The sequence below is a fragment of the Lonchura striata genome, chromosome 17, assembly GCF_050655825.1.
Source record: "Lonchura striata isolate lonStrDom1 chromosome 17, ASM5065582v1, whole genome shotgun sequence".
NCBI lineage: Eukaryota > Metazoa > Chordata > Aves > Passeriformes > Estrildidae > Lonchura > Lonchura striata.
The window spans coordinates 3,280,207-3,306,330 of record NC_140719.1 but is presented as its reverse complement, the minus strand read 5'-3'; the positions used below and the strand labels follow the sequence as shown (position 1 = coordinate 3,306,330).

Here is a 26,124-nt window from a genome sequence, read left to right as displayed (position 1 = left end):
ATATATGTGATATTGAATATTTGTTGGAGTATACACGTTTGTATTAGGAGTGCCCCCACCCTCACAGGTGAAACCTGGTGTATGTTGAAACCCAATTTACAGGTAAAAGGATGTGGCTGGCCAGGAGATGGGGATGGGCCATGGCTGGAGAGATTTGGGGACCCCAGGTGCTGATCATGGCGTGAACGACCCGGGATGGATCTCATGGAAATCCTCGGGCAGATCCATGGGAATGCAGCGTTCCCATAAACTTCATCAAGGGATTCACCAACTCCTGACACTGAATTGTTCTTCTTCATCACCAAAAAACAAAATCTTATTAACCTATGGGCTCTGAATGGAAGAAAAGACTGATTGCTGAAATCTTGGCCTCAGGCGGAATTTTCCCTATAAAAACCACTCGTGCCAGGCTGGAGGTGTGTGGGCACAGAGGAAAACCTCTGCTGAGGCTGACTCCTTGTTGCACAGCCAGGGCTGACCCCGGGCTCGGCTCTGTTCTTTCCTTGTGGCTGGCTAGATAGAATTTGATTGCAAATAAATATTTTACTTTTTCATTTTAATTTGGCTGGACAAATTTTCGTTCATAACGCTGTCCTGAGAGGCTGCCAGCAGCACTCACCGGGTAGCCAGGCGGGCCAGCAGCACCAGCAGCTCCAGGAGCGCCTCTTTCCCCGCCCATGCCAGGCTTCCCAGGAATGCCAGCCAGCCCTCTCGTGCCAGGAACGCCCTGCAAGGCCAGAAAAGCCCCTCAGACTCCCCAAAACACAGGTCTGGGGGGGCTAAGCCAGGGAAAGCCCCGTGGCTGATGCAGCTGGGTCACCTCGGGGTCCAAAGGTGCCACCTGCTCCAGGTGTAGGACATTGCTGTCCCCATACCCCACTTGTCACCACCCACACACAGGGTTTGGGGTTCCCTGCCCCACAGCCACACCAGGGATAAAAACACCCTGGAGTGGCACCCATGTCAGTTGAGTTTTTTGGGTTTTCTTGCTCTAGGGTTGGGATTAAATGTGTGAGGCAGTATTTTTTGTTTGGATTCAGATGTTTATTAGTTCTTATCTATATTATAGTCTCACAAACTGTGAGCTCTGTAGTACTTCACTCTAACAAATTAAAAATTGAACTGTATTTCTCTTTCTACAAGGTTTTTTAAGGATAAACTGTCTAATTAAGAAATGACACTTAAATTATTTTTACTTTTAACCCAATAACCAACCACCTGTGGCCTGCAATGTAGACTTGTTCATCTAATTACACACTACTACTTATACCTATGAAGAAGAAGGTAAAGAAGGTGAAGAAGGTGAAGAAGGTGAAGAAGGTGAAGAAGGTGAAGAAGAAGGTGAAGAGGAAGGTGAAGAAGAAGGTGAAGAAGAAGGTGAAGAAGAAGGTGAAGAAGAAGAAGGTGAAGAAGAAGAAGGTGAAGAAGAAGGTGAAGAAGAAGAAGGTGAAGAAGAAGAAGGTGAAGAAGAAGGAGCAGCCTCTGCCCTAAAACCTCCATCTTGCTTTATATATATTACAATATTCTAAAACTTTAAGTTTCCCACCCTGTGATATTAGACACTTCTATCCAAACTCCACCCCCACAATCCCAGTTCTGCCATTCCATTCTGGAAGCTTCCCCATGGCCTCAGGTCAATGCAGTGTTCTCCTGGGGGTCAGTGCCTGGCAGCACAGAAAGTCTGAAATTCTCAGTGACCAGGGTTCCTACAGATGCCCACCCTGTGGGACATGACCCCACCCAGCAAGGTGCAGCTCTGCACTTACAGGCAGCCCTGGGAGCCCTCGAGGACCTGGGTCACCTGTCCTGCCCTGGGAAAAGAAGGATCTTCAGCAGTGTGTCCATGGAACGGGGGACCAGGGAACTGGGATCAGGGTGAGGCTTTGCTCAGAGAAATCCCCACGTCCTTGGGGATTGTCCCCATCTCAACAGCATCTGTGCCACATCAGGACAGAGCCCAGCCAGCAGGGAGTGGGAGCAGGGCCCTGCCTACTCCCAGAAAGGGCTCTGGGATGGATCCGTGCTGCAGAGGGATCGGAGCAGCCAGGAACACAGGGAGCAAGGAGAGCCCTACCTGGGAGCCTGGAGCACCACGAGGACCAGGGGGACCTGGCAGGGCCTGGGGGACAAGAGCACTATCGGTGACACAGCCCTGGCTGAGCCCCCTGCCCACTGAACTGCAACCCTGGCAGAAGCTCCCCACGGCAAAGCTTTCCCATCTCCCCTTCCCAGCCCAGCACACAGAACTTGCCTCCTGCTCTCCTGGGGCTGGGGCTGCCCAGAACAGCAGCAAACAGTCCTTATCCTCACCTTTGGACCAGCTTTTCCTGGAAATCCTGGTGGACCTTGAGCTCCCCTTTCTCCCTGTTAAGAGGCAAGAAAGATTTCCTTTCCTCTGTATGTTTTAATGCAAAAACCTCATAAAAAAAAGCACAGCAAAACGAACAAAAAACAGCTCTGAGAATAATCCAGAGGTGTTGGGGCAGAGGAGGTGCTGGAGTGCCAATGGTTCACCTGCTGTGGGAGACAGATCCAGCTCTTCTCCTCCCACCATGGCTGGTGGAGACTGTGGACACCTCCAAACCCATCCACTGGCTTCAAAACTCATCCCAAAAATGCTTCCAGTGCTGGAGTGGGTGTCCCATCCCTACCTTGTCTCCCCTGCGTCCCAGCCTCCCGCGGTCTCCAGCAGGTCCTGGGTAGCCCTGGGAAGAGCTCGGGGTTAGGAGGCAGCTGGGGCTGCCTGGCATCTCTGTGGTTTTGGGAGAAGGTGGCTGAGGAGAGGCAGGAGCCCTGGGAGGATGGCGAGTGCCCAGCTGGAGGCTGCTCAGCCTCCTCCCAGTCCGGCCACCGCCGTGCCCCCTCCGTGGGCAGCTCCATCACTTACATAGGTGCCCACAGGTCCTTGTGGCCCCTCCAAGCCAGGCTTCCCAGGCAGCCCCTGGCAGGCAAAACGAGAGAATGAGCCAACCCCCACCCTGGGGATACAGTCCGGCACCCTCCCTTCCTCAGTGATCCCACGGGATGTGAGGAGCCCTTGGGCTGGGCCCATGGGATTCCCCAGGTCTCCACAGAGCCTCTGGGGGCTGTGCACCACCATCACTCCCCAGCCAGCCCCCCCAAACCCACTCTCACCTTTGGGCCCAAGCAACCTGGCTCTCCATCAGGTCCAGGCTTTCCTGGAGAGCCCTTTGGGATTATTTGGGGAGGAGGTGTCAGTCAAAGCTGAGAGGAGCCCTCCGAGCCCTCACTGCTGCCCGGAGCTCATGGCCAGGGGCCACCTGGACCCGGCAGGGTCACAGGGGGCAAACTCGGCCACTGTGGCTGGTGCTGGTGGCTCCTGCACACCGACCCCCATGGCTGGCAGCGCTGCCACCAGGGCAGGTGCCAATCTTGCTCTCAACATCACCACCAAGCCCAGCTGAGTGCAAGCTCTCAGGGAGGAGCTGTTCCAGCTGCAGGAGCTGTTCCAGGTCTCCATCCTAGGTCACTGAGCTGGAAGGGACCCACCAGGATCGAGTCCAGCCCCTGTCCCTGCCCAGACCCCCCAAAATCCCACCCTGGGCATCCCTGGCAGCGCTGGCCAAAGGCTCCTGGAGCTCTGGCAGCCTCGGGGCCGTGCCCATTCCCTGGGCAGCCTGGGCAGTGCCAGCACCCTCCCCCTGAACCCGTGCCACCCTCTGCCATGGGGGTCTCCTCCCAGGACCCAGAGCCAGCTCCTGCTCGGCCATGGAGGGCTTCCATCAGCTGCCATTCCCCATGGACACCCTGCCAGGCTCAGGGAGGCTCACAGTTCCTGGAGCAGGCTGATTCCTTGGAGGAATGATTCTGTTCCTCTCTAGCCCCAGTTATTTCCACCACTGAGGCTTTTAAATGTGTTTTATCAACCAGCCAAGATCAGGTCCTACGGATGCCCTGATTCCAAGGAAAGTCCCACATTCCCCACCAGCAGCACCAGCCCCACTGACAGCCCCCATGGAAAAACACACAGTTCATGCAGAGGAACATTTTTTTTCCTTACTATGGATCCAGGAGTTCCAGCGTGGCCACGGCCCCCTGGCAAACCAGCAAATCCCTGGAGGGAAGGGCAGCAGAGGAGCCATGGAGGGAAGGCAGGAGAGGAGGATGGAGAGATTCAGCCCCGGGTTTGAGCCCCACCCAAAGCACAGGTGAAGGGCCCAGCCTGGTCAAGGCAGCACTGGGGATTTTCCTTCAAATCCTCTCCTGGATTCCTCATGGAATCACTACAGCTGTGTGGGGACAGACACAACACCACTCGTGTCCGAGACACTCAGTGTGATGCTGGCAGCACTCAGGTGTGTCTCTGACCCAGTTTTCATCCTCTTTTTTTGAGGGAAGTGCCAGATCTTTATTTTTTAATTTTTTTTTTTTTTCAGAACAAAGATAAATATCTGATATCCTGCAGAAGGGAAAACCTGCTGCCAGCCTCAGTCTTGCTGCTGGCTTTGTTTAGGCTAGCGGTGCCAGGGGTGGGAAATCCCACTGCCCTGTTCCCGATTCTTCATCCCTGAGCAGGATTCCCAGAGGAGCACCCTCCAGCTGCCCATGGACATGCTTTGGAGGCACATTCCCAAAGGGATAAAGCTGAGCAGAGGGATGGAAAGCCAGAAATCAGCTCTACTCACCAGTGGTCCCCTCCTGCCTGGGCTGCCCACGATCCCTGCGTGGCCCTGCAGGATGAGCAGAAGGATCAGGATGAGGATGAGGAAGCAGAACAGCCTCTCCCAGGCCCCATCATGGCAAAGTCCACAGTACCAAGGTCTTGTCCTCATGGCCATGGGATGGAAGGTTGGGAAATGTCCCCACTTGTTGGAACTCAAAATGTCCCTCAGACATTTTTAGAGGCTCCAGGCCCAGGTCAGAGGCATTTGAGACCCTGGCAGGCAGCTGCAAACAGCTGTGATTTTGGGTTTGAGCCATGGGATGATTTACCAACCTTGCAGGAAGAACAAGAAGTCACAAAAGTTTAGATATTAGAGTAGAAGTGGTCACAAAGTAAAGGGAAGAATTTCTGAGTGCTGTACAGGGGGGTTTTGGTTTTGTACATGGGGGTCAGAGGTTTTAAGATGGATTTGGGATTTGGGCCTGCCCTGTCCTCCCTCTTTCTCCTTCCTTACCTCCATGTTCTTGGTGATGTTGGCACTCACAGATTGGTTTAGAGTAGAAAATCCCCATTTAATATAGGTAATAGGCATTGGGAAAAACTGTAACCATGTCACACATAATGTACCATATAAAAGATAGAAAATCCCCATTTAATATAGGTAATAGGCATTGGGGGAAAACTGTAACCATGTCACACGTGATGTACCATATAAAAGATAGAAAATCACCATTTAATATAGGTAATAGGCATTGGGGAAAACTGTAACCATGTAACACGTAATGTACCATATAAAAGATAGAAAATCACCATTTAATATAGGTAATAGGCATTGGGAAAAACTGTAACCATGTCACACGTAATGTACCATATAAAAGACAGCAGCAGCCCTGGGCGGGGAGAGAAGAAGCAGTCGGGGTCAGAGAGGATGTCAGGGTGTGTGTGTGCCTCTGCCTGAGCTGGGAGCAAACCACAGCAGCCCCAGGAGAAAATCTTTTAGATAACTTGCAATAAACTGCCTTGAGACCCAACAACAGAGACTGCTGAGCCTTTCTTTGGAAGCTCGGGGTGAAGGAGAGACTTTTCCACCACACCGAGCTACCCCTGACCTAGAGCTCCGGCACCCACGGATGATATCAGCTCTTGTCCCACACAGCCACAAGGATGGGAGGTTGGAAGTGTCCCCACTGATGGTATTAACTTTTGTCCCTCATGGCCATGGGATGGGAGGTTTGGAAGTGCCCCCATGGGCTCAGCTGCCCCTGCCCACACATCCCAGCACCCCGTCCCCAGGCAAGTACAGATGTAGGATGGGAACCTGTGTACCAGGCTTTCCTTCTGCGCCCTCCGCTCCCGGCACGCCCCGCGAGCCCTGCAAGGAGAGTTTTGCCTCAGGGTGGCCCCACCAAGGGCTCCCCCAGCCCCAGAGCCACCCTGCAGGGTGACAGTGTGGGACAGCAGTGGTGGCACTGCCTGTGGAGCTGTGCATTCCTCCATGCACAGCTCATCCCACACAGCTCCTCCCTGCTCCATCCATTGGGATAGGAAATAACATCCCACGTGGGAGGGAAGCTGTTCCCACCAGGAACACCTCAGTTGGCGTTTTCCTCCTCCTGCCCCAGCTATTTATTCCTGATTCCTTCACCAGCCTCATGACCTTCCTTATAAGGTTCTTTCCTGGAATCTTCTGTCCTCAGCATTCTGGGGTAATGGGCAGGTGGTTTGTCAAAATGCAACGTGCCACAGCCTGAGATGCTCATCCTCAACTTTTCCTTCTCAAATGCCTGACCCTCTGTGCTGGGCCACATCCCAGGATGCTGCTCCCACGTCCCAGAGCCAGCAGCTTCCCATGGCAGCCCAGGGATGTGGGATATCCTCTACTCACAGGCAACCCAGGGACTCCAGCCAACCCACGCTGCCCCACACGGCCCTGGAAAACAGCAGGAATCACAAAACAGCGGCAAAGCTGCGGATCTGGAGGAAAATCTTGTGCCTGAAGGATGTGCTCTGCCCCAGCACATCCCAAGCCAAGCAAGGCATGTTTCAATCCAGGGCTGTTTCAATCCCCACAGCCAAAGATGCGCCAAGATCCAGCCCCAAATTCCAGCACCCCGTTAGTTACCCGGGCTCCCCGCGGTCCTGGGGTTCCCTTGGGGCCATCAGGTCCTTGGCATCCCTAAAATCCACAGAAAGGGAAACACAGACATTGCAAATCTACAGGGGCAGGTCAAGGGGAAGCCATGCACGGGGAGGGGGACAAGAAACCCCCCCAGGATGGTGCCCCTGGGTGCTGGGACCCTGGCAGGGTGGGCACATCCCTGGAATTGAGCAGCCCATGGGAAAGCAGCAAATTCTGGCACTGACCTTGGGTCCCTCGCTGCTGTTTAGCCCTGCAGGGCCAATCTGACCTTCTTCCCCCTGCCAGGAGAGAGGGGAGGACTGATCCAGGGAAAACACAGCCCCTGATCCCGGGGGAGTCACCAGCTGGCTGCTGGTGTAGGGAAAAACACTGCGAGTGTGACCAGAGGTGACATTCATAAATGGCACCAGCTGAGCTTTGGTGGGAATGGGGACTTCCCCATCCCCCAGGGCTAAAAAACCAGACAGAGAGAAAAATCTCAGCAGTTGGGTGTGGCCCAAAGTGACACATTTGGATATTTTTGTTTCCTGGTGGACAAATTAAAGGCAGTTCCATGGACTGCTGTGCCAAGACTCCAGCCCCTGTGCCAGCAGCGCTGCCCAGGAGGGTGGACAAGGCAGGAGAGGATTCCTGCTGCATCCCCAGCTCCTGGAGAGGTGGGAGCAGCTGCCACTCATCCTGGAGAGCAGATCCAGGAGGGTATCCCAAAAGCCTTGGGAGTGGGAGGGTGACCACTAGAGACTGGAAAGGTGGGTGGGGAAGTAATCCCCCTTTTTCTGAGGAGCTGGGAATCACTGGGGATCAGCAGCCAGCCTCAAGCACGGATCTGGAGGTGGGTTCAGCCTCCCAGCCAGCCCTCAGAGCACACACTGCAGGAAGAAGAATTCCCAAAGCCCCACAGGCTCCAGGAGCAGGGAGCCTGGCAGGGGTCAGAGAGGGGCACAAAATGAGCAATCCCGAACCCTCTGCCCCCAAAATCCTGCAAAGGAGCTGGGCCAGAGCAGGACTCAGCAGGATCCTGCAGGGCTGCTCGGGCTGGGGCGCCTGGGGAGGGCTGGCAATCCTCTGCCTGAGCCTGCTCTGCCTTCAGCGAAGCCAGCAGCGAATTTTGGGGTGCAGAGGTGTGGAGCAGGCAGAGCACAGCTCGGTTTGGGTGCTGGGAGCACCTGCAGCCCCAAGGTTGGGGGCTCTGGGCCAAACTCCCCGTGGCTGATGCTGTTCAAGGGATCCCTTAGGACAGATCCCATAAATCAGCAGTGCCTGCCCCACTCAGGCTGTCCCCACCTGTGACACAGGTCACACGTGTGCTCCCCCCACAGTAACACGCCATCCCAGCAGTGGCACTCACGTCTGGTCCCTGTGGCCCTGCAGCCCCTCGGGGGCCAGGGAAGCCCTGCAAGCCCCCCTGGCCCCGGGTTCCTGGAGGGCCTTTTGCTCCTTGTGCTCCTCGTGGGCCCTTGGAGGAACAAAACACAGAGTGTCACAAAGCAGGGACACCAATTCCCTGATCCACAGGCAGGAATTCCCCTGTAGAACCCATCACTGGCACGGGTGGGCACCCCAAACCCTCCTTCCCCAGCATCCCTGGGGCACCTGAAATGGGAAAATACATTTTTTTAAACAGGCAAAGCAAGATGGAGCGGGGAAGGATGGATCAGGGGGTGGGATCAGTGCAAAATGAGCTGCCTGGCTGGCACAGACCCCAAAACCCAGCCAGGCTCAGGGTCCTTGGGCAGCCACACCCACCCACAGCTGGGTAAAGCACATCTGAGCAACACTGGAGCAGCTCTGTGAGCCGTGCCCATTCCCTGGGCAGCCTGGGCAGTGCCAGCACCTCTGGGGGAAGAACCTTTCCTGCTCTCCAGCCTGAGCTGCCCTGGCCCAGCTCCAGCCACTCCCTGGCTCCTGTCCCTGTCCCAGAGTGCAGAGGGCTCTCATTCCAGCACCCAGCCCCTCCCTGTCCCCTCCCCAGGGTGACCAGGGACCTCCAGGTGACATTTGGAGGCACCACAGGTTGGGAATTGGTACCTTGCATCCTTTGGCTCCCAAATCTCCCTTGGCTCCACCCGGACCTCGGCAGCCCTGCAAGAGCAGCAGCAGTGGAGGTTACCCTGAGGAACCCCTGGGCAAGCTGTGCTCTGACCCTGGCACCAAATAAAGAGAATTTTGCCCTGTTCCAGTCAGGGCTTTCCTCTGGATGGGCCTTCCTGAGCTGGGAGCAGGGACCTGCTGGATCTGCCTGCAGGACTTTTGGGTTCACTCCCCACCAAAGCAAGCCCAGCAGCCCATGGCAGTGCCAGTGCCAGCTCCCGGCTGGTGGTAGCATCTCTGGCACCATCAAAACAATGCTAAGTGTCTTCTCCTCACTGCTGTGTTCCTTAGCTAGGCCAAAGCATTGCCACCTCCCGGAGCTCCCAAAGGCAGGTGACCCCTCAGGACACCCCCCAGTCTGAAAGCTCCTCTTATTACAGCAAAAGCAGCCCAGGCTCAGCTCTGCCTTCCCAAACAGCTCCAGCTGGCACCTGCTCAAACATCAAGTCCAAGCACACACGAAAACACAGAGCTGCAGCTTTGGACTGCTCTGCCTCGGCTCCCCTGCTTCCAGAGCAGGATCCCATGGATGCCATCACCCACCTGCTCTCCTTGGGAGCCTTTTGCACCCGGCAGGCCAAGAAAACCCTTCAGAGAGACAGAGAATGCAAGTTAAAAAGAAAAACACACAGGAAAATATTGTGTGTGTTCCTGGAGGTGACAACCTCCCCACAGCACAGGGATGGGCTGGGCTGGAAATGGGGGCACCAGTTTGGCTCTGCAGGGCTGCCTCTGAGATGCCCCAGTGGGATTTGTCCCCCAAAAAGGGACCAGAAGCCACAAACCCTCCCAAGGCTGCCCCTGAGATGAGGATGAGGACTTTGTTTGACTCCAAAATGCACCCCCCACATCCCACCCCTCATCCCACATCCCATTCTCAGTTTCTCATCCCATTCTCATCCCATCCATCCCCAGTTCTCAGCTCTGTGGGTTGGGGTCCCGGGACACAGAAAGGGACACCTGGGCCAAGCAGGAGGAAGGTCAGGCTGTCCTGAGCCTCTGGAAAGGGCACCTGAGCACCCAAATCCCTTGGGAAAAGGGAAGGGATCAGCAGGGCTGGCCCATGTCTGCTGATAAATCCACAGGGAAAGAATAAAATTGGGAATAAAAAGAAGAGCTTTTGGGATGAGGACTGGAGCCACAGGGACGTGGCTGGCATCCCCACCAGCCCTGTGGGAAGCTGGGGAAACAGAGCATTCCCTGCAGGATTTTGGGGGTCTGCCAGGGGGAGGAGGAGAGCGCCCCACATCCAGCCACCCCCTTCCCATGCACTTACCCCAGGGCCCTCCTGCCCCAGCTGTCCCCTCACGCCAGGGGCTCCATCTGCACCCTGCAAGAGGAATCCTGGAATCACAGACTGTCCTAGGCTGGAAGGGACCCCAAAGATCACCCAGCCCACCCCTGTCCCTGCCCAGACCCCCCAAAATCCCACCCTGGGCATCCCTGGCAGCGCTGGCCAAAGGCTCCTGGAGCTCTGGCAGCCTCGGGGCCGTGCCCATTCCCTGGGCAGCCTGGGCAGTGCCAGCACCTCTGGGGGAAGAACCTTTCCTGCTCTCCAGCCTGAGCTGCCCTGGCCCAGCTCCAGCCCTTCCTGGCTCCTGTCCCTGTCCCAAAGTGCAGAGGGCTCTCATTCCAGCACCCAGCCCCTCCCTGTCCCCTCCCCAGGGTGACCAGGTGGCATTTGGGAGGTCAGCTGGAAGTGTTGCCCCCTCTCCCCTCCAAAAATGGGAACACGGATCCCCTCAACCCCATACATCAGGTCCTTCCAGGGAAATCCCTCCAAGCTGGGGTTCAGCCCCAGCAAGGTCCAGGAAAACGCTCTTACTCTGTCTCCTTTGGGACCTGCGGATCCCTCCAGCCCTGCTGCACCCTGGGAAAAGCAAAGGCAGGGAGATGTTGGGAGCAGAGGGATGTGGCTCCCTGTCCTGCTGTGTGGGTGAGACCCCAGCCCACAGGAACCTGCCCAGGAGCTGCCTCACACCTCAGGGCCAATGTCCCCCCAGGGGACACAGCCCTTCTGTTGAAGCAGTGACCCTTGAAGGGGGAAGAACGTGCTCTGACTCCACGTTGCAAAAGGCTGAATAAATTGCTTTTATTGGGCTAAATTATATTCAATTAATACTATACTAGAACTATATCATACTAAAAAGATACTAAAGAAAAAAACCCAGACCCTACTGACCAAACAGTCCACACAATTAACAAATCACTCTTGGGTGAACAATCTCCATCACACATTCCACATGTGCCAGCAACAGCAGCCAATAGAGGTAAGAATTGTTTTCTTCCTTCTCTGAGCTTTCTCACTGCATTTTTCCCAGGAAAAATCCTGGGAGAGAGAATCATGTCTCCCTCTGTTCAGAGAATGTGAATACCACACCACCCACCCTGGGGGACCACAGGGACCCCGAAGGGCAAGGATTTCACATCCACTGCCCAAATCCATGGGGGACAGATCCCAGCAGCTCCTGGAGGAGAACTGGGGGGACGCACCCCCCCAGGACAGCAGCACTCACCTGAGAGCCCCTGGGGCCGGGGGGGCCACGCCTGCCCTGCAAGCCCTGGGGTCCCTGCAGAGGGGCACAGGGAGCTGCCATCAGCACCAAAACCTCTCCTGGGAACTCCCAGCGCTCAGGAGCCCCGGAGCTCCCAGATATGGCACACTGGGGGCTACAGAGAGGATTCCCAGCCCCGAGCCAGCTTTGGGGTGGGTTTGGCACCCATCCCGGGGGTCCCCTACCTTGGGGCCGGGGGGTCCGGCCATCCCGGGAGGGCCCATTTCCCCCTGCGGAGAGAGCAGGGCAGGGGTGGGGTGAGCGCAGCAGCGACGGCAAAATCCCAGACACAAAGGATGGGCAGCGGGGCACACCCACCTGAGAGCCATTGATGCCTCGGCACCCCAGGGATCCCGGCTGGCCCGGCTCTCCCTGCAAGGCAAGAGCCTGCTCAGCCCCACAGGCACTCCTCAGCATCCCGGGGATGCCGCAGGGCTTTGCTGCTGAGTTTTAACACCACTGGTCCTTTTGCAATCCTCTCCCAGCTGCCAGGGATGGTTTTAACCAAATGCAGCGTTTTTAGAACAAGGGATTTTAGAGCAAGTGGATTAGAACAAGGGATGAAGAAGGTGGCACTCCGGGCAGCAGCAGCTCTGCTGCCTCAGCTTCCGTCTGGACCAAACCCTGAGACTCACCATGGGACCAGCAGGGCCCGGGGGACCCACTGAGCCACCTTCTCCCTGCACAGGAGAGAAAAAAAAAAGTCATTTTTTGCTTTGACACTCTCCTTCAGCCCAAATCCCCCTTTTCCTTCACATCATTTTTCACATTTCTTCACATCAGCTGCTTGATGTCCCCTCAGACATTTGCTGGCCAACCCCAGCTCCCTTTCATGCTGCAGAATTCATCCATTCAGCACCAAACGCCTTCAGCTTTCCTTTCAAAGCCTTTTCCAACCCTCTCCTGGACAGGATGTCTCCCAGTTGTGTGGGAGCACTGAGTTATCCACATGCTGGAAAAACCAGGTGCTGCCAGCCTGGGATTCATCTCAGCTGGAGGTGGCCACCTAAAATAAATCCCAGTGTGCTCTGAACTGCTCATTTCTCTTCATTTCTCCTCGTTCCCAGCCAGAACAGGGCTGGGAAATGCTGGAAGCAAGGCCCCAACGTGCCTGGGTGCAAATCCCTGCTCAGACCCCTCTTCCCAGTGGGAATTCCCCACTCCTGCACCCCTCTGGGGAGGGCACAGAGAAGGGAAATGCACTCACCACCGGCCCTGCAGGGCCCTGGAAGCCCATGGCACCCTTCAGCCCCGCCAGCCCCTGGGAGAGAAGCCAGGAATGAGGTGTCAGCACCCTGAGGTGACACTGCCTTTGTCCCCTCCCTCACAGGAGGGGCAGGGACACACAGAGACCACGGGGGCTTTGCCAAAGCCAGGAGAGCGTGGGCTGGGGCTTGGGGACATCGCAGAGAGGGACAGGGGACAGGCCAGCAAAGGGCATGGAGGGAAGGGTGTGGGACACCTCCAGCTCCCCAGGAAACTCACCTGGAGCCCTGCAGGACCTGGCAGCCCGTTCTCTCCCTTCACACCCTGAAAAAGCCAAGAGCAGCCTGAGTGATGGAGGAGAGCAAGAGCTGGGGCTGGGGGGCTGTGGTGGGGAAGGAGAGACCCCTGCCCACCCTGGCAGGGCTGTGAGGGGCAGGGACAGCCACCCTTACCTTCACTCCCTTCTCTCCTTTGTCCCCAGCTGCTCCAGGGTCTCCCAAGAAACCCTGCAAAGGAACAAGGATGAAATGGGAGCAAGGATGAGCCCCAGCTGGGCCACCAGGAGTTAAACTGGGGCTGCTGTGCCTCAGAGGACACAATCAGGGTGGGACAGGACAACAGGGACCCTCAAGGTTGTGCTACATGGGGCAAAGCCTGGCTGCTGGTGCCCAGCGTGGTGTCACCTCCCTGCAGCTCCTGGGGCACCGTGTCACCCACAGCAGTGACACAGGGCTGGCACAGGGCTCTGCACAGGCACGAGGGCACAAAGCGTGGCCCAGAACAGGGATCTGATAACCCACGTGGGACTGCTGCTGCTGCAAAAAGAAAAAATTAGGTCTTAAACCCACTAGGATGATCAGACTGGAGGAGTCCAAAAATCTCTTGGGCAGCTCTAAAAATGTTGACCCAAAGAAGACTAAGTGATGGAAAATTAAAAAAATTAAAGGGTGACAAACCACCAGCATTCACTGTTTGATGGACATTTTCCATCCTGGCTGACAAAGCTGCAGGAGCACTGCTGCTACCAGTGCAACCAGTATGAAAGGTGTCTTGATGTCCCCAATGCCCCAGGCACCGGGAGCACGTGCTGGAGCTGGCACTGCTGGGACTGGGGCTGGCACCTCATCGTGCCCATGGCCAAGAGCCAACTCACCTCGTCTCCCTTGTCCCCAGCCAGCCCTCGGTCACCCTGGAAGCCCTGGAGGCCCTGGGAAGGGGAGGAAGGAGCAGGGCAGGCACTGAGGGGCTGCCACCCGTGTCCACCCCGCTCCCCAGCAGCTGCTGAGAGCCCCAAACTTTCCAGCACCCCCCAGTCCCTGTCCTCTAAACCCCCCTGAGAAAGCTCCCGAGCCCAGGGGCGTTGCCTGTGTTCCCCAGGGATTGTTGCCAGGCTCTGGACAAGGGCAGGCACCAAGGAACCAAATTCCTGGATTGGACATGATCCAGGCATTCTGGAATTACTCTAATTTTCTCATCACCCTCCCAGTTCTGAGCCCTCAAGGCCACTGGTCAAGTGGAATCTAGTGGAAGGTGTCCCAGCCCATGGCACGGGGTGGAATGAGTGAAATGAGATGATTTTAAAGGTCTCTTCCAACCCAAGCCATCCCAGGATTTGCAGTTATTTTCCACGGGGAGGTCCAGGCGCAGCAGCCCAGCCCTGCTGCTCAGACCCACCACACCCAGGGGCTGCAGCTCTGGATATCCCAGCCCCTTAATGCCCATGTGGGATGCCCCACAACCCTTTTATTCCTGCCAAACCTAAACCTCGAGGCACTAATCCAGGCCTGCCTGGTTTGGGGGCTGAGGAGAAAGATTCTAAAGGAGGCAAGAGAAGGAAGGGCAGCTTCAGGAACTCCCTGTCTCCAGCCCAGGGTTTGGATCTCCAGCTTCCCCCTGATCCTGAGCCTTCCCTGGCTCACCTGCTCCCCTGGCAGCCCCCAGGGCCCAGGTTTGCCATCCAAGCCAGGGAAACCATCAGAGCCAGGGTATCCCACACGTCCTGGCAAGCCCTGGAGCCCGGGTTCCCCCTGGGGAGAAAAAATCCAAGCATGGAAAATTAAAATATCCACATTATGAAAGCAATAAAGAAACTCTGAGCTCTGCCTGCCTCTGGCTGTGGAGCTGGGGAAAAGCTCTGTGTATCAAGGAGCTACAAGCATTGGGCAGGTGGATCTTTCCAGGTTTTCCTCCAAATCCCTGGGATAGCTGGAGGCAGGGGCTGCACAGCAGGAAGCAACACGGAGGGCAGGGAAAAGAAATGCAGAGAGAGAAGGTCGAGTGAAATTTGTCTCAAAGCCACTCCTGTCGCTTTCCCACGTGCAGGAGTCAGAGCAGACCCGCCCAGGATCCATTAGCAGCTGAAGCTTTATTGGGCTAAATTATATGCCATTAATATAATTGAATATAATTACATATTATATATATTCTTTCTATTCTATTCTATTCTATTCTATTCTATTCTATTCTATTCTATTTAATATATTATATTATATATAATATAATATATTATATTGAGCTGGGCGCAGTTCTGAATTCAGGCAGGCTGCAGAGCAGAGTGGAGCAAAGCTGCAGTGATGTGGGAGAGTGGGGCATTGCTCTCCTTTCCTGGTACCCACAGGGCACCTAAATCCCACAGGGAGCCGAGCTGGGCACCCCAGGGGAGATGGGATCCCACGAGGGATCCCCATGGAGGGCACAGGCAGAGCTCACCCGTCCCCTGCAGAGCTGGGGGGTTCTAGAGGGTGACAGAAGGACTCTGGGGGGTGTCACCCGGAGGAGTGCAGCACCCAAAGGGGCTGTGCTGAGCTGTGGCTGAGCCATCCCTGCGGCTGCAGCACAGGAGGAGCAGCAGGAGGGTGACTTTGTGCAGAGCCACCCCAGCTGGCACAGCAGGGAGGGGACAGGGCAGCCACCCCACCCCTCCAAACCAGGCTCGCCATTCCCAAGCTGTCCCCAAGCCCATCACGGCTCTCCCTCACGCTGGCAGGGGCTGATCCAAGAGGGGCAGGGCTGCTGAGGGTCCCAGGGCAGGTCCCTGAACCTGTCCCCAGTGTCCCCACGCCCCCCAGCCCTCACTCACCGTGTACCCCCGCTGGCCTTTCTGCCCCGGCTCTCCCGGTGCTCCGCAGGCTCCCTGTGCACAGGCAGGGACTGAGTCACCCAAGGTGTCCCCCCACCCTGCCCCAGCCCTGTGCAGGCTGCCAGGACAAGCAGCAGTGCCCAGAGGTGACCCTGGGAAGGGCAGAGTGGGAGAATTCACATCCCTGGCACCTCCACCCTGCCCACCGTGCCCAGGGCGGGTTTGGAGCCAGCAGCGGATCCATTTGTCCACTGCTTTGGCTCCTGACAGGATGAGAATTTTGCCTTAGGACAATATTGTGTGTGTTCCTGGAGGTGACAACCTCCCCACAGCACAGGGATGGGCTGGGCTGGAAATGGGGGCACCAGTTTGGCTCTGCAGGGCTGCTCCTGAGATGCCCCAGTGGGATTTGTCCCCCAAAAAGGGACCAGAAGCCACAAACCCTCCCAAGGCTGCCCCTGAGATGAGGAGGAGGACTTTGTTTGACTCCAAAATGCACCCCCCACATCCCACCCCTCATAATTTCTTAGGACAAAGGAATTTTGTCAGGACAGGACAGAGAATTTTGCCTTCTTTCCCTTTGCCTTATGGCCAGATGGGGGGGAAGCATCACCCAGCAATGCCAAGCTCGTGGGCACGGGGCTGAGACCCCCCAGCACAGGCTGGCCCCACACAAATCCTGCCCCAGCCCTTCCCTGCCTTGTTTTTGTGCCTCTGGGAGGGACCCACATGGTCCCTTCCCCAAAAACAAGGGCTGGAACCTGATGCCCCAGGAACCTCAGCCAGCCCTGCTCAGCTGGCAGATCGGAGGGGCTGCAGGTGCCAGGACAACCCTGGGGGTTGGATATCAAACATCCCAGGTTTCAGTGGGAAATCCATGAGGCTGCTTTGAAAGCCAATCCCAAAGCCCCTAATTACAGCACAGCAGCAGCCCCAGCCCGAGTGCTTGGGGACATCCACCCTGAAAATGTCCCCAGGGCAGCCAGGGTGGCAGCAAGGCCACCAAAGGGACAGCAGGGCTTTGGTACTTACAGGTGCTCCTGTTCTCCCAGGGTGTCCTGGGGGCCCAGGAGCTCCAGGTTTTCTCTGGATTAAAAAAAATACAAAAAACAAACATTGGTAAAACCCATCAAGTGCTTGGAGCAAGGAGAACTCAGCTGCCAAGGAGGAAAAATCCAAACTCGATATGACCAAAGCAGCACTCACCGGCCAGCCCGCGTGCAGGAGTTGGTAAAATGATGATTGCTGGAAGAAAAATGAGGGGAGAAAAGCAAAATGTTAAAAAAAAATCATCCCAAATCCCTTTTTGCTGTCTTTCTCCTTGTCTTGGGAAGATGCAGCAATGAACCACTCCTTTAATTTATTTATTTCAGACTCTGTGCATGCAAGGCATGGGAGGAAGGACAATCTGAGGATAAGGTGTGGGAAATAAGGAACTACTTCAGTGGAAAATTAGGCAGAGAACCCATTTCTCCTGAGTTTGGTGAAATTCAGCTCCTCCATGGTGCCCTGCAGCCAGAAATGTTTGGAATATGGAAAGGCCAGAAATGTGGTGGTGGTGAGCACAGGGACTGCCAGATTTTAAACTAAAACCAGCTGATTTGACCCTGAGGCTACTCCAGGTGGGGAATCTTCTTTCCGGCCCCTGGAAAACCCAGAGGAGCAGATCCCAAGTAGGTTTTCCTCTTGCTACTCCCAGCAGCCAGTTCTTGGATGCATGTCCAATTTTTGTGAAGATCAGATGAGCTCAGAGAGGAGAAAACCCACCTGAAAGGCCCAGGGTGGATTCATCCCATCCCAACCAGTTCATCCCATCCCCAAATAAAGGTCCTAAAACCACCTGGTGCAGCCTCCTCTCTGCACACTTCCAAGCCAGGTTTTCCCAAATTTTGGGAGGTGTCCAGGAAATAAAATGTCCATCTCCAGCTACCAGCAGCACAGGGAGGCAAACCCCATCTTTCCTCCTCCTCCTTCCCACGGTGACCCCACACTTATGGTACAGACAGCTCCTCCAAATCCTGGCTCACATCAATGGCTCAGAAATCCCTTTCCTGATCCAGCATCCCAATCCCAGCAGCTGGAGGGGCAGCATTCCTCTGTTCTCCCCAGTTTCAACCTCAAGGGCACGGGGAAACCCCTCCTGTCCCCTGCTCTGTGGGAATCCAGGGCTTCCCTCTGGCTGCCCTGGCAGGGGTCAGGAACCCCCCTGGACAGAGCCCCCAGAGACACTGGCTGTGATCTCTGGCCATGGAAAAGAGTTTTCAACCTTACAGGATGAATTACCAGCTCTGAGTGTTTGATATAAGTAATAATTAAGTGTGGCACGGGTGCAAAAGTAAAATTCTAGGATTCTAGAATAGGGGTCCAAAGGGGACAAGATGGAGGAAATTGGGTGTGTCTTGTCCTTTTTCTCCTTCTTCATGCCCTCCATGTCTCACTGTGGTGTTGGCATTTTTCTGTTGGCTCAGGCTGGGGACACACTGTCCAACGTAGGTGACAGATATTGGCACGTTCTTGTAAATCCAGCCCAGGGAGTTTCTGGTATTGAATGTTTGTCACATCCCACTGAGGGCAGAGCCCCACACGCTGCCCTGCAGGACAGAGCTGGGCAGGGCAGCAGAACATGTGAGAGATAAACAGAATAAACAACCTGGAAACCAGCACAGACCAATTATGGCTTCTGCTTTGGCAGCGGGGCTGACAGAGAATTTCTATAATCTGGGAATCATCAATACCTCAGGTTCCAACACTGCTCCAAGGATCTGTCCCCCACTACCAGTGGGGAGAGAGGGGAAAAGCCAAGGAACTCATGAAGGAAAATCAACCCAGAGCTTTCAAGAAATGAAAATATTCCTAGCAGTGACCAGCACTCTGGGGCAGGTGATGGATGCCATTCCTGCTCCTTTCAGGCTGTTCCCAAATTGATTTCTGTGGGTGAACGGTGCAGCCCCTGGCAGGACCATGCTCCTCCTGTCCACCAGTTCTCATTCCCCTCAAAATCCACTCCCAAAGCCTTTCTGGAGGAGGCTGGAGCACAGCCAACACTTTTGCCTTGTCTCAGGAATCGGTGAACTCCGATTTGCCCAGGACAGGATATTATTTCATCCAACCTTTTAAAAAGAGGGAAGACAAAATCCCCCGTGAGACACGGACTCGGATTTCGGAGCAGCAGATGCCAGGGAGGGGGAGAGCAGTTAATGGGCTCTGCAATTCCAGCAGGAAACAGTCGGAGCTCTGCTGCTGCAGCTCTGGAGGGGGGAGCAGCACAACAGGAGGGGAGGGAGGATGGGGAGCAGCAACTGCAAGGATCTGGGCTCCTGGGGAACTCCTGGGAGCAGGGCAGAGAAACCTTTGGGGGCAGAGGAACCTTTGGGGGCAGAGGAACCTTTGGGGGCAGAGAAACCTTTGGGGGCAGAGGAACCTTTGGGGGCAGAGGAACCTTTGGGGGCAGAGGAACCTTTGGGGCAGAGGAACCTTTGGGGGCAGAGGAATCCTTCAGCAGCCCTGGGGGAAGCAGCTCAGGCCTGGCAGAGCAGCTTTGGCTGCCCCCCCTGTGCCACCCTCTGCAGTCACCCCATGGCCATCCTCACCCTGTGCCACCCCCACCATGGCAGATGCCAACCCTGCAGTAGCAGCACATCCCTAAAAGTTCCCTCTTTTTCTCAAGAATCAGTTTTTCCTTTCCCTCCGAGCTTCCCAGGCACCACTGCCCAGCCTGGCCGCTGTTTTTAAGGGGCTGGATCAAAGGAAAGGAGCCTGGTGCTGCAGACGAAGCTCTGCAGTACCTGTGGGAGCTCCAGTTCTCCTGCCCAGGATTCTGGGACTTCCCCACTGCTGCAGCCAGCTCCAGAACGAGCCAGCAGCAGTTCCTGCCCTCCAGCCACACTGAATAAACTCCTTGGCACAGCCAACATCTGTCAGCACATCGGGAGCACAAACACAGGCACGGGCTTGGAATCACAGTGGCCTTGAGCTGCTTTTCCTTTTCTCCTGTTACCAACAAAGGCTTTTTCCAGGGGAAAGGAGCGGGAGAGGCTGAGAGCAGCACAGCAGCCCAGCTGCTCTGCACAGCCAGCATGAAACGTAAACTTTAAGGGATTTAGAGATTTTAGAGGAGCTAAGATTTTAGTTAGAAATAAGCTTTACTAGAGTTAATTAAAATAAATTAGTAGGCCTTGATGAAGTTAGGAGTTAGTAGTTAACTAATAACTGATTGCTTGTCAGCACAATGTTGAGTTAGCTGGGTTTATAATGAAGAATACACAAACTGACAAAGAGCTTTTAGGAACATAAGACAATTTGGGCCTCCTCTGTTCTGAAACCAACTGAAGACAAGAAATGGGAGTTCTACCAAGAGTTCATTTGTCATATTGGCATTGAAAAGGTAGAAAGGTCAGAACCAGGAAGACTTTATTTACTTCCTCACCTTGGGACCCCTCCCATGAAAGGGACACCGACCCATTTCAAGGAACAAACCACGCATGCTGAATGGCTTTTGGAGTGATTAGCATAGGAAGTGAGGGATGTGATGTACCAAAATGATGAATATGCATTTGTATTTTGGGTATTCAATACTTGTATGGCTAAAAGGGCTCTGTAATCACCTGGAAGCTGCGGTGTGGATTTGGGAGCGATCCCACACACAATAAACACACACTTTCTAACTTTAAACTGCTAGAGAGTTTTTGTCTGTCACAGCTGGATATCGGTACTAGATCAATATCCAGATTTTTTTAATAAATCACAGCACATCCCTTGTTTTCCCAGCCCATCCTCCTGCTGTGGCCCTGAGCCTGCGGGACACCTTCCCTCCCTGCATTTCCATGGGCTGAGCCAGGAGCAAACCCAGGACACCCCAAATGCCCACGTGCGAGCAGCACGGCCCCAGAGCCCCGTCCCAGAGCAGCCAGTCCCATCCCGGCCGTATCCCAGCTGAGACTGGCAAATCCCAGCCCAGGCTTTGTGTCTGCCAGGGTCACTGGCCACAGACACAATGGCCCTGGTGGCTCTGGGGTCCCCAGGGTCCCCTCGGCAGCCACTGCCTTCCCCTGAGACCGGCACCAGGCCAGCCCTGTGGGGACAGGGCCAGCACGGGGACAGGGGACAGGGACAGCACAGAGCCAGGGGACAGCACAGGGGACAGGGGACAGGGACAGCACAGGGGATAGCAGAGAGCAGAGGGGACAGCACAGGGCCAGGGGACAGGGACAGTGTACCCAGAGCCCAGGGGACAAAGGACATCACTAGAGCCAGGAGACAAGGGACAGCAGCAGAGCCAGGGGACAGCACAGGGCCAGGGGACAGCACAGGGCCCAGAGGCCAGGGGACAGCACAGGGCCAGGGGACAGCAGCAGAGCCCACAGGCAGGAGCCAGCATCGCCCCAGCCCTGGTTCCTGAGCACAGAGGGGACATGTTCCCTCCAGCACTCCCAGGTGGGGACACCAAGGAGCTCCCAGCATCATCCACAGGTGTGGCTGCTTCTGCCTGCAGGAATGGCAAGGCCTGAGGGCTCTTTGCAAACACAGGCAAGGGGAAAATAAAGGGAATTCTGACTGCAGGGCAGAGGATGGGAGCAGCTCTGCCAAGTGCTGTAAGTGTGGCCTGAGAGAAGGACTCCATCAGGGAGGGCCCTGCCCTGCTGGAAGGGGATCCCTGGCATGGGGACACCCAGCTCCCCCTGTTTGCTCCTGCCCACGCTGTGTGCCTGCAATGGATCCTGGCAGCACTGGGAGCTGCACGGCTCCTGCCCTGGGCAGCAGGAGGGTGGGAGAACAAGGAGGTTCTCCAGGTGAAGCAAAATTTCAGCAGATGATCAACTCTCCTGCACTTCCCAGCAGGAATCTGATCTTTGCTTCCATCCAGTCCAACCCAAAACCACAGAGCTCTGGCACAAGGATTCCCAGCAGGTCCATCCAAGCTCAGACCCAGACCAGCAGAGCACCATCCTCCTCCTCGTGCAGCACCATCCCCACCCGGGTGTGCTGTGCTGGCAGAGCAGAGATCCTCCCTGCATCCTCTGCCCGGAATCCTGGGCATTTGCCCCAGAGCAGAGGATGCATTGAGGCTCTTCCCCAGTGAAGGAGTCCCAGAGAACTCAAATATCCTGCCCAGGGCCATTGTGGAGAGCTGGAGGGTGAATATGAGCTCTCACCAGCCCCTTGCTCTGCCCCTGAAGCTGCTGGTAGCACCATGCCACACGGCAGGGCCCAGAGGGACAGCAGAGATAAAGCAAAGAGCATTCCCAACCCCAAGAAAAGCACCTGGGGCACTCAAAACCCAATGCCTTCAGCTGCTGCCCTGCCCAGGCCAGGCTCCACAAGGAGTTTAAAATTAAGCTTAATCACAGCAGTGGCTGTGCTGTGAGGAGTTGGGAATTCTCGAGGAGCCTGGCTGGGCTGTTCAGTGAGTTTTGGAGTCATCCCATGGAGCTTTGCATGCAGCTGTGCAGTGCCTGAGGCACTCCTGCCTCCCCACAGACCCCGTCCTGCTCCCGTGGGTCAGGTGAGAAAACACCTCAGAGAGAGCTGGACGGGCACAAACTCCATGAGCCAAAGGCTGGGGCACAGCAGGGAGCTGGGACAGGGTGGAAAACAGGACAGGGAGTTTGTAATCAGCAGCACAGAGCAGGAGAAGGGCTGATCGTGCCTGGCTCGGATCTTCCCTGGGCCCTGTCCTGCAGAACCATCCCAGCGAGGTGATGGATGGACCGTGGGGGTCCAGGGGACAGAGGGACAGGGCACACACTGATCCCATTCCACCCACAGAGCCACCCCCAGTCAGCTGCACCTCCCTCCTTGGCATGTCCCCTCTGCCCGCACCTCCCACCCAGCAATGAGGAACCTCAGCCACAGCAAACCCTTCGTGCCATCCCATCCCATCCCATCCCATCCCATCCCATCCCATCCCATCCCATCCCATCCCATCCCATCCCAGGGATGCAGGGAGCTGCTGGGGAGGTGTGGGTGCAGCACTTGTCCCCTGTGCCTGTAACTCACCATGAACGACTGCCAGTCCTCCCTGGAGTTCCTCCAGAGGACAATGGTGGGCACACCGGGGGTGCCAGCAGGGCCAGGCTCACCTGGGGGGCCCGTCCTCCCCATGGCCCCCGGGAATCCCTGCAGAGACAAGGGCAGCTCCTTAAAACCAGCAGGGGTTTGGGCCTCAGCACAGGCTGGGCACAGGCTCTGAGCCAGGGCAGTGCCAGGGGCTGGGCAAGGAGGGCAGCCTGGGGCTGCAGGACAAATGCAGTCCCTGCAAGGTGATTTCATGGATATGAACTGGGGCTGGGCTTTGGGACACACCAGTGTCCCTCCTCCAGGTGAGCTGAGCTGAAGCTGCTCCATCTCCCATTGAGAGCCCAAAGGGAAGGGAGCAGCTTGTCCAGGCAGCTCAGTCACAGAATCACAGAATATCCTGAGCTGGAAGGGACCCCAGGGATCACCCAGCCCAGCTCCTGTCCCTGCCCAGACCCCCAAAATCCCACCCTGGGCATCCCTGGCAGCGCTGGCCAAAGGCTCCTGGAGCTCTGGCAGCCTCGGGGCCGTGCCCATTCCCTGGGCAGCCTGGGCAGTGCCAGCACCTCTGGGGGAAGAACCTTTCCTGCTCTCCAGCCTGAGCTGCCCTGGCCCAGCTCCAGCCGTGCCCTGGCTCCTGTCCCTGTCCCAGGGCAGAGCTGGAGCTGCCCCAGGAGGAGCTGCAGCCCCGGGGAGCTCTGCCCTCAGCCTGCCCCAGCTGAACCATCCCAGTGCCCTCAGCTGCTCCTCACGGGCCCCTCCACACCCTGCCCTTGTGGCCTCCTCTGAACACTCTCTGATAACTCATTTTTCATATTGTGGTGCTCAAAACCCCCCAGAACTCAAGCACGGCTTAATCCTGATCCTGGGCTTAACTAAATCCAGTTCCTTCCTCTTCCAAACCCACAGACAGGTCACTGCCCTGCAGCTTCAGGAGCTCCCACTGCCTCTGGATGAAAAACCCCCAAACCAACCCAAACCATGGTGGTGCCAGCCCCACAGCCCACACTGGACACTGCTTTTGTGGGTACTCACTTTGTCTCCTTTGGGTCCCACCAGCCCCCGTCTGCCAGGACAGCCCTGAAAGGCAAAGGAGCAGAGCTGGACCCCAAAAGGGACATCCCACAGGGACGGAGTGAGCAGGGCCACAGCCCCGGGGAAACAAGGACTGAAATGGCTGATTCAGAGCAAACCAGTCCCCAAGAAATACCCAAAAACCCAGTGTGGGGTGGGGGGAGCCCCCTGGTTTGGCTGCTCCTGCCCTGGCACCAGCAGCTGAGCTGTGCCACCCTGCATAACCACAGAAACAGCCCAGAACATCTCCTGACGCCTGGGGAGGACAGGCAATGTGTTAGGAAAAAAAAAAAATCCCCTAAAATGGAATCATATCCACACTCCAATAGGTGTTTGGACAAGGACTAAAATATCTGCTGCTTTTAACTGGTGGGAGATGTGATCTGGGTAAAAATGCACATTTTGGCCAAGGGCTGACCCCACTTCAGGGCTCACCAAGGCAGAAGCAGCCAGGTGGGAGAGCCTGGCCTTTTGGGGTGACAACAGCTCCCTGTAAGGTGTTACCTGACAGCCTCTGCCTGTGTCTGCTGCAGCTCTGACAGCTTCAGTTCCAGACACCAGCTTTGTTCCGAGCCTGAAGTCACCAGATCAGAGCCCACAGAGCTCCAGGCTCGGTTCCCTCTCCATGGAGGCCCCAGAGCCCCCCTGCCCTCAGTCCTCAGGGAAGGCTGCCAGGATGGGAACACATGGCTTTGGCCATGGCTGGCACGTGCCACCACTGAGCTTCAGTCCTACACGGAATCCCAGCCTGGTTTGGGCTGGAAGTGACCTTAAATTCACCCTGTGCCACCCCTGCCATGGCAGGGACACCTCCCACTGTCCCAGGCTGCTCCCAGCCCTGTCCAGCCTGGCCTTGGGCACTGCCAGGCATCCAGGGGCAGCCACAGCTGCTCTGGGCACCTGTGCCAGGGCCTGCCCACCCTCAGAGAAAAGATTTAATTCCTAATATTCCATCTAAACCTGCTCTTTGTTTTTCCAAGCTCTTTTTCCACTCCCCTTGTCCTGTCACTCCATGCCCTCCAGAGCCCTTTTCCATCTTTCCTGTCAGCTCCTAAAGCTGGGCTGGAGCTCTGGTGCCGTCCAGGACATCAGCACCAAGGACAAAAATCCCATGCCCAGCCTTTCTCCAGGAGAGGAAAGCAGTTCCCCCGCTGCTGGGGGACAGCAGGGCTGTCACACGTCGTGACGTTTCCTCTGCTCCTGGGATTTTTTCAGCCTCCAGCATCTGTTCCTTTTGCCATTTTCTTCTATTTTTGCAGGCAGGAGCTGCAGCAGCAAGGAGGTGGCTTGAGGGGGAATTTAGCAGTCCTAAATTTAAACCAAGCCTGGCTCGGGGATGATGGATTTAGTGTCAGCCATGGAAATGGCCCTGCAGGATCCACCCGAGCCCCAGGGCAGAGCACACAGCTTCCACAGGGATGGAAGGAAAGGGGAAGAGAAGGTGCTCAGGGTCACTTTGAAATATAAAATAAAATAAAATAAAATAAAATAAAATAAAATAAAATAAAATAAAATAAAATTTCCTAAAGAAATTGTTAAGAAAGTTGAACCAAATCAGGGGAACAATTTTGGCAGAATAAACAAACATGGAAAAATATTTAAAACCATTTTTAAGTTACTCCTCAATGAAGACAAGACTCCTCTAAAGCTTTTTATATTTCAAGTTTACCTTTTTTTTACAATTTTCATTGTTTTCATCCTCAATGAAGACGTGACTCCTCTAAACATTTCTCTAGTCTAAGTTTACCTTTTTTTCCCCTAAATTTCCCTTTTTTCATCCTCTGCAATGACCGAATGACTTGAAAAACAGTGAGTACTTATGAAAAGATAAAGTCAGTGCTCTGCTTTGAACCTGGCACCATTCTGGGGGTGAAGAAGCCAAAGCCAACGATGCCAGCTGGGTCTGTGGGTGGGTGCAGGGGTTTGTGTGGGGACTGGAGGAGATGGTTTGGTCCACTCTGGTCCCCTCAACCTAATTCTGGGCTGGACCAGTGTGAAATAAAAACTCACAGAGTGGCTAAATTATTTGAGATCATCTTTAGAGCAAGGAGGACAAGGCAATCATCTTCTCTCCAGTTTGCAGTGATGTTTCTGAAGAACTCTCCAGGAATATCAAAAACCTTTTCACAAGCTCAATGCACAGCCCCACTGTGCCTGCATGGGGAGGGTTCCCCACCCTGGAGAAGTTTCTCCACCCTGGGGAACATTTCCCATCCTGGGGAAGGTTTCCCATCCTGGGGAAGTTTCCCGATCCTGGGGAAGGTTCCCCACCCTGGGGAACATTTCCAACACTGGGGAAGGTTCCCCACTTGGGGAAGTTTCACCACCCTAGAGAAGATAC

At 55.6% G+C, this 26,124-nt stretch overlaps 1 protein-coding gene and 1 long non-coding RNA gene across 5 annotated transcripts in view; one reads left to right on the top strand and one right to left on the bottom strand.

Moving 5' to 3' along the window:
- Positions 1 to 5,651, top strand: part of LOC110480267 (uncharacterized) — a 219,012-nt gene extending 213,361 nt beyond the window's left edge. The window contains exon 5 of the long non-coding RNA XR_014958770.1: positions 5,447 to 5,651. This is a non-coding gene — a long non-coding RNA (uncharacterized LOC110480267). The remainder of the gene's footprint in view (positions 1 to 5,446) is intronic.
- Positions 1 to 26,124, bottom strand: part of LOC146765852 (uncharacterized) — a 93,129-nt gene that overhangs the window by 11,416 nt on the left and 55,589 nt on the right. For 3 of the 4 annotated variants that reach the window (XM_085593757.1, XM_085593760.1, XM_085593758.1), the window contains exons 9-40: positions 23,745 to 23,789; positions 22,692 to 22,811; positions 16,902 to 16,940; positions 16,728 to 16,781; positions 15,696 to 15,749; positions 14,536 to 14,643; positions 13,770 to 13,823; positions 13,069 to 13,122; positions 12,896 to 12,940; positions 12,618 to 12,671; positions 12,046 to 12,090; positions 11,729 to 11,782; positions 11,596 to 11,640; positions 11,372 to 11,425; positions 10,681 to 10,725; positions 10,132 to 10,185; positions 9,399 to 9,443; positions 8,793 to 8,846; positions 8,113 to 8,220; positions 6,989 to 7,042; positions 6,747 to 6,800; positions 6,510 to 6,554; positions 5,943 to 5,996; positions 4,647 to 4,691; positions 4,022 to 4,075; positions 3,136 to 3,189; positions 2,888 to 2,941; positions 2,652 to 2,705; positions 2,311 to 2,364; positions 2,075 to 2,119; positions 1,767 to 1,811; positions 620 to 727 (exon numbers count right to left, since the gene is read on the bottom strand). In XM_085593757.1, the coding sequence (XP_085449883.1) occupies positions 620 to 727; positions 1,767 to 1,811; positions 2,075 to 2,119; positions 2,311 to 2,364; positions 2,652 to 2,705; positions 2,888 to 2,941; positions 3,136 to 3,189; positions 4,022 to 4,075; positions 4,647 to 4,691; positions 5,943 to 5,996; positions 6,510 to 6,554; positions 6,747 to 6,800; positions 6,989 to 7,042; positions 8,113 to 8,220; positions 8,793 to 8,846; positions 9,399 to 9,443; positions 10,132 to 10,185; positions 10,681 to 10,725; positions 11,372 to 11,425; positions 11,596 to 11,640; positions 11,729 to 11,782; positions 12,046 to 12,090; positions 12,618 to 12,671; positions 12,896 to 12,940; positions 13,069 to 13,122; positions 13,770 to 13,823; positions 14,536 to 14,643; positions 15,696 to 15,749; positions 16,728 to 16,781; positions 16,902 to 16,940; positions 22,692 to 22,811; positions 23,745 to 23,789 (1,851 nt within the window). The remainder of the gene's footprint in view (positions 1 to 619; positions 728 to 1,766; positions 1,812 to 2,074; positions 2,120 to 2,310; positions 2,365 to 2,651; positions 2,706 to 2,887; positions 2,942 to 3,135; positions 3,190 to 4,021; positions 4,076 to 4,646; positions 4,692 to 5,942; positions 5,997 to 6,509; positions 6,555 to 6,746; positions 6,801 to 6,988; positions 7,043 to 8,112; positions 8,221 to 8,792; positions 8,847 to 9,398; positions 9,444 to 10,131; positions 10,186 to 10,680; positions 10,726 to 11,371; positions 11,426 to 11,595; positions 11,641 to 11,728; positions 11,783 to 12,045; positions 12,091 to 12,617; positions 12,672 to 12,895; positions 12,941 to 13,068; positions 13,123 to 13,769; positions 13,824 to 14,535; positions 14,644 to 15,695; positions 15,750 to 16,727; positions 16,782 to 16,901; positions 16,941 to 22,691; positions 22,812 to 23,744; positions 23,790 to 26,124) is intronic. The other variant, XM_085593759.1, reaches the window with a different exon arrangement.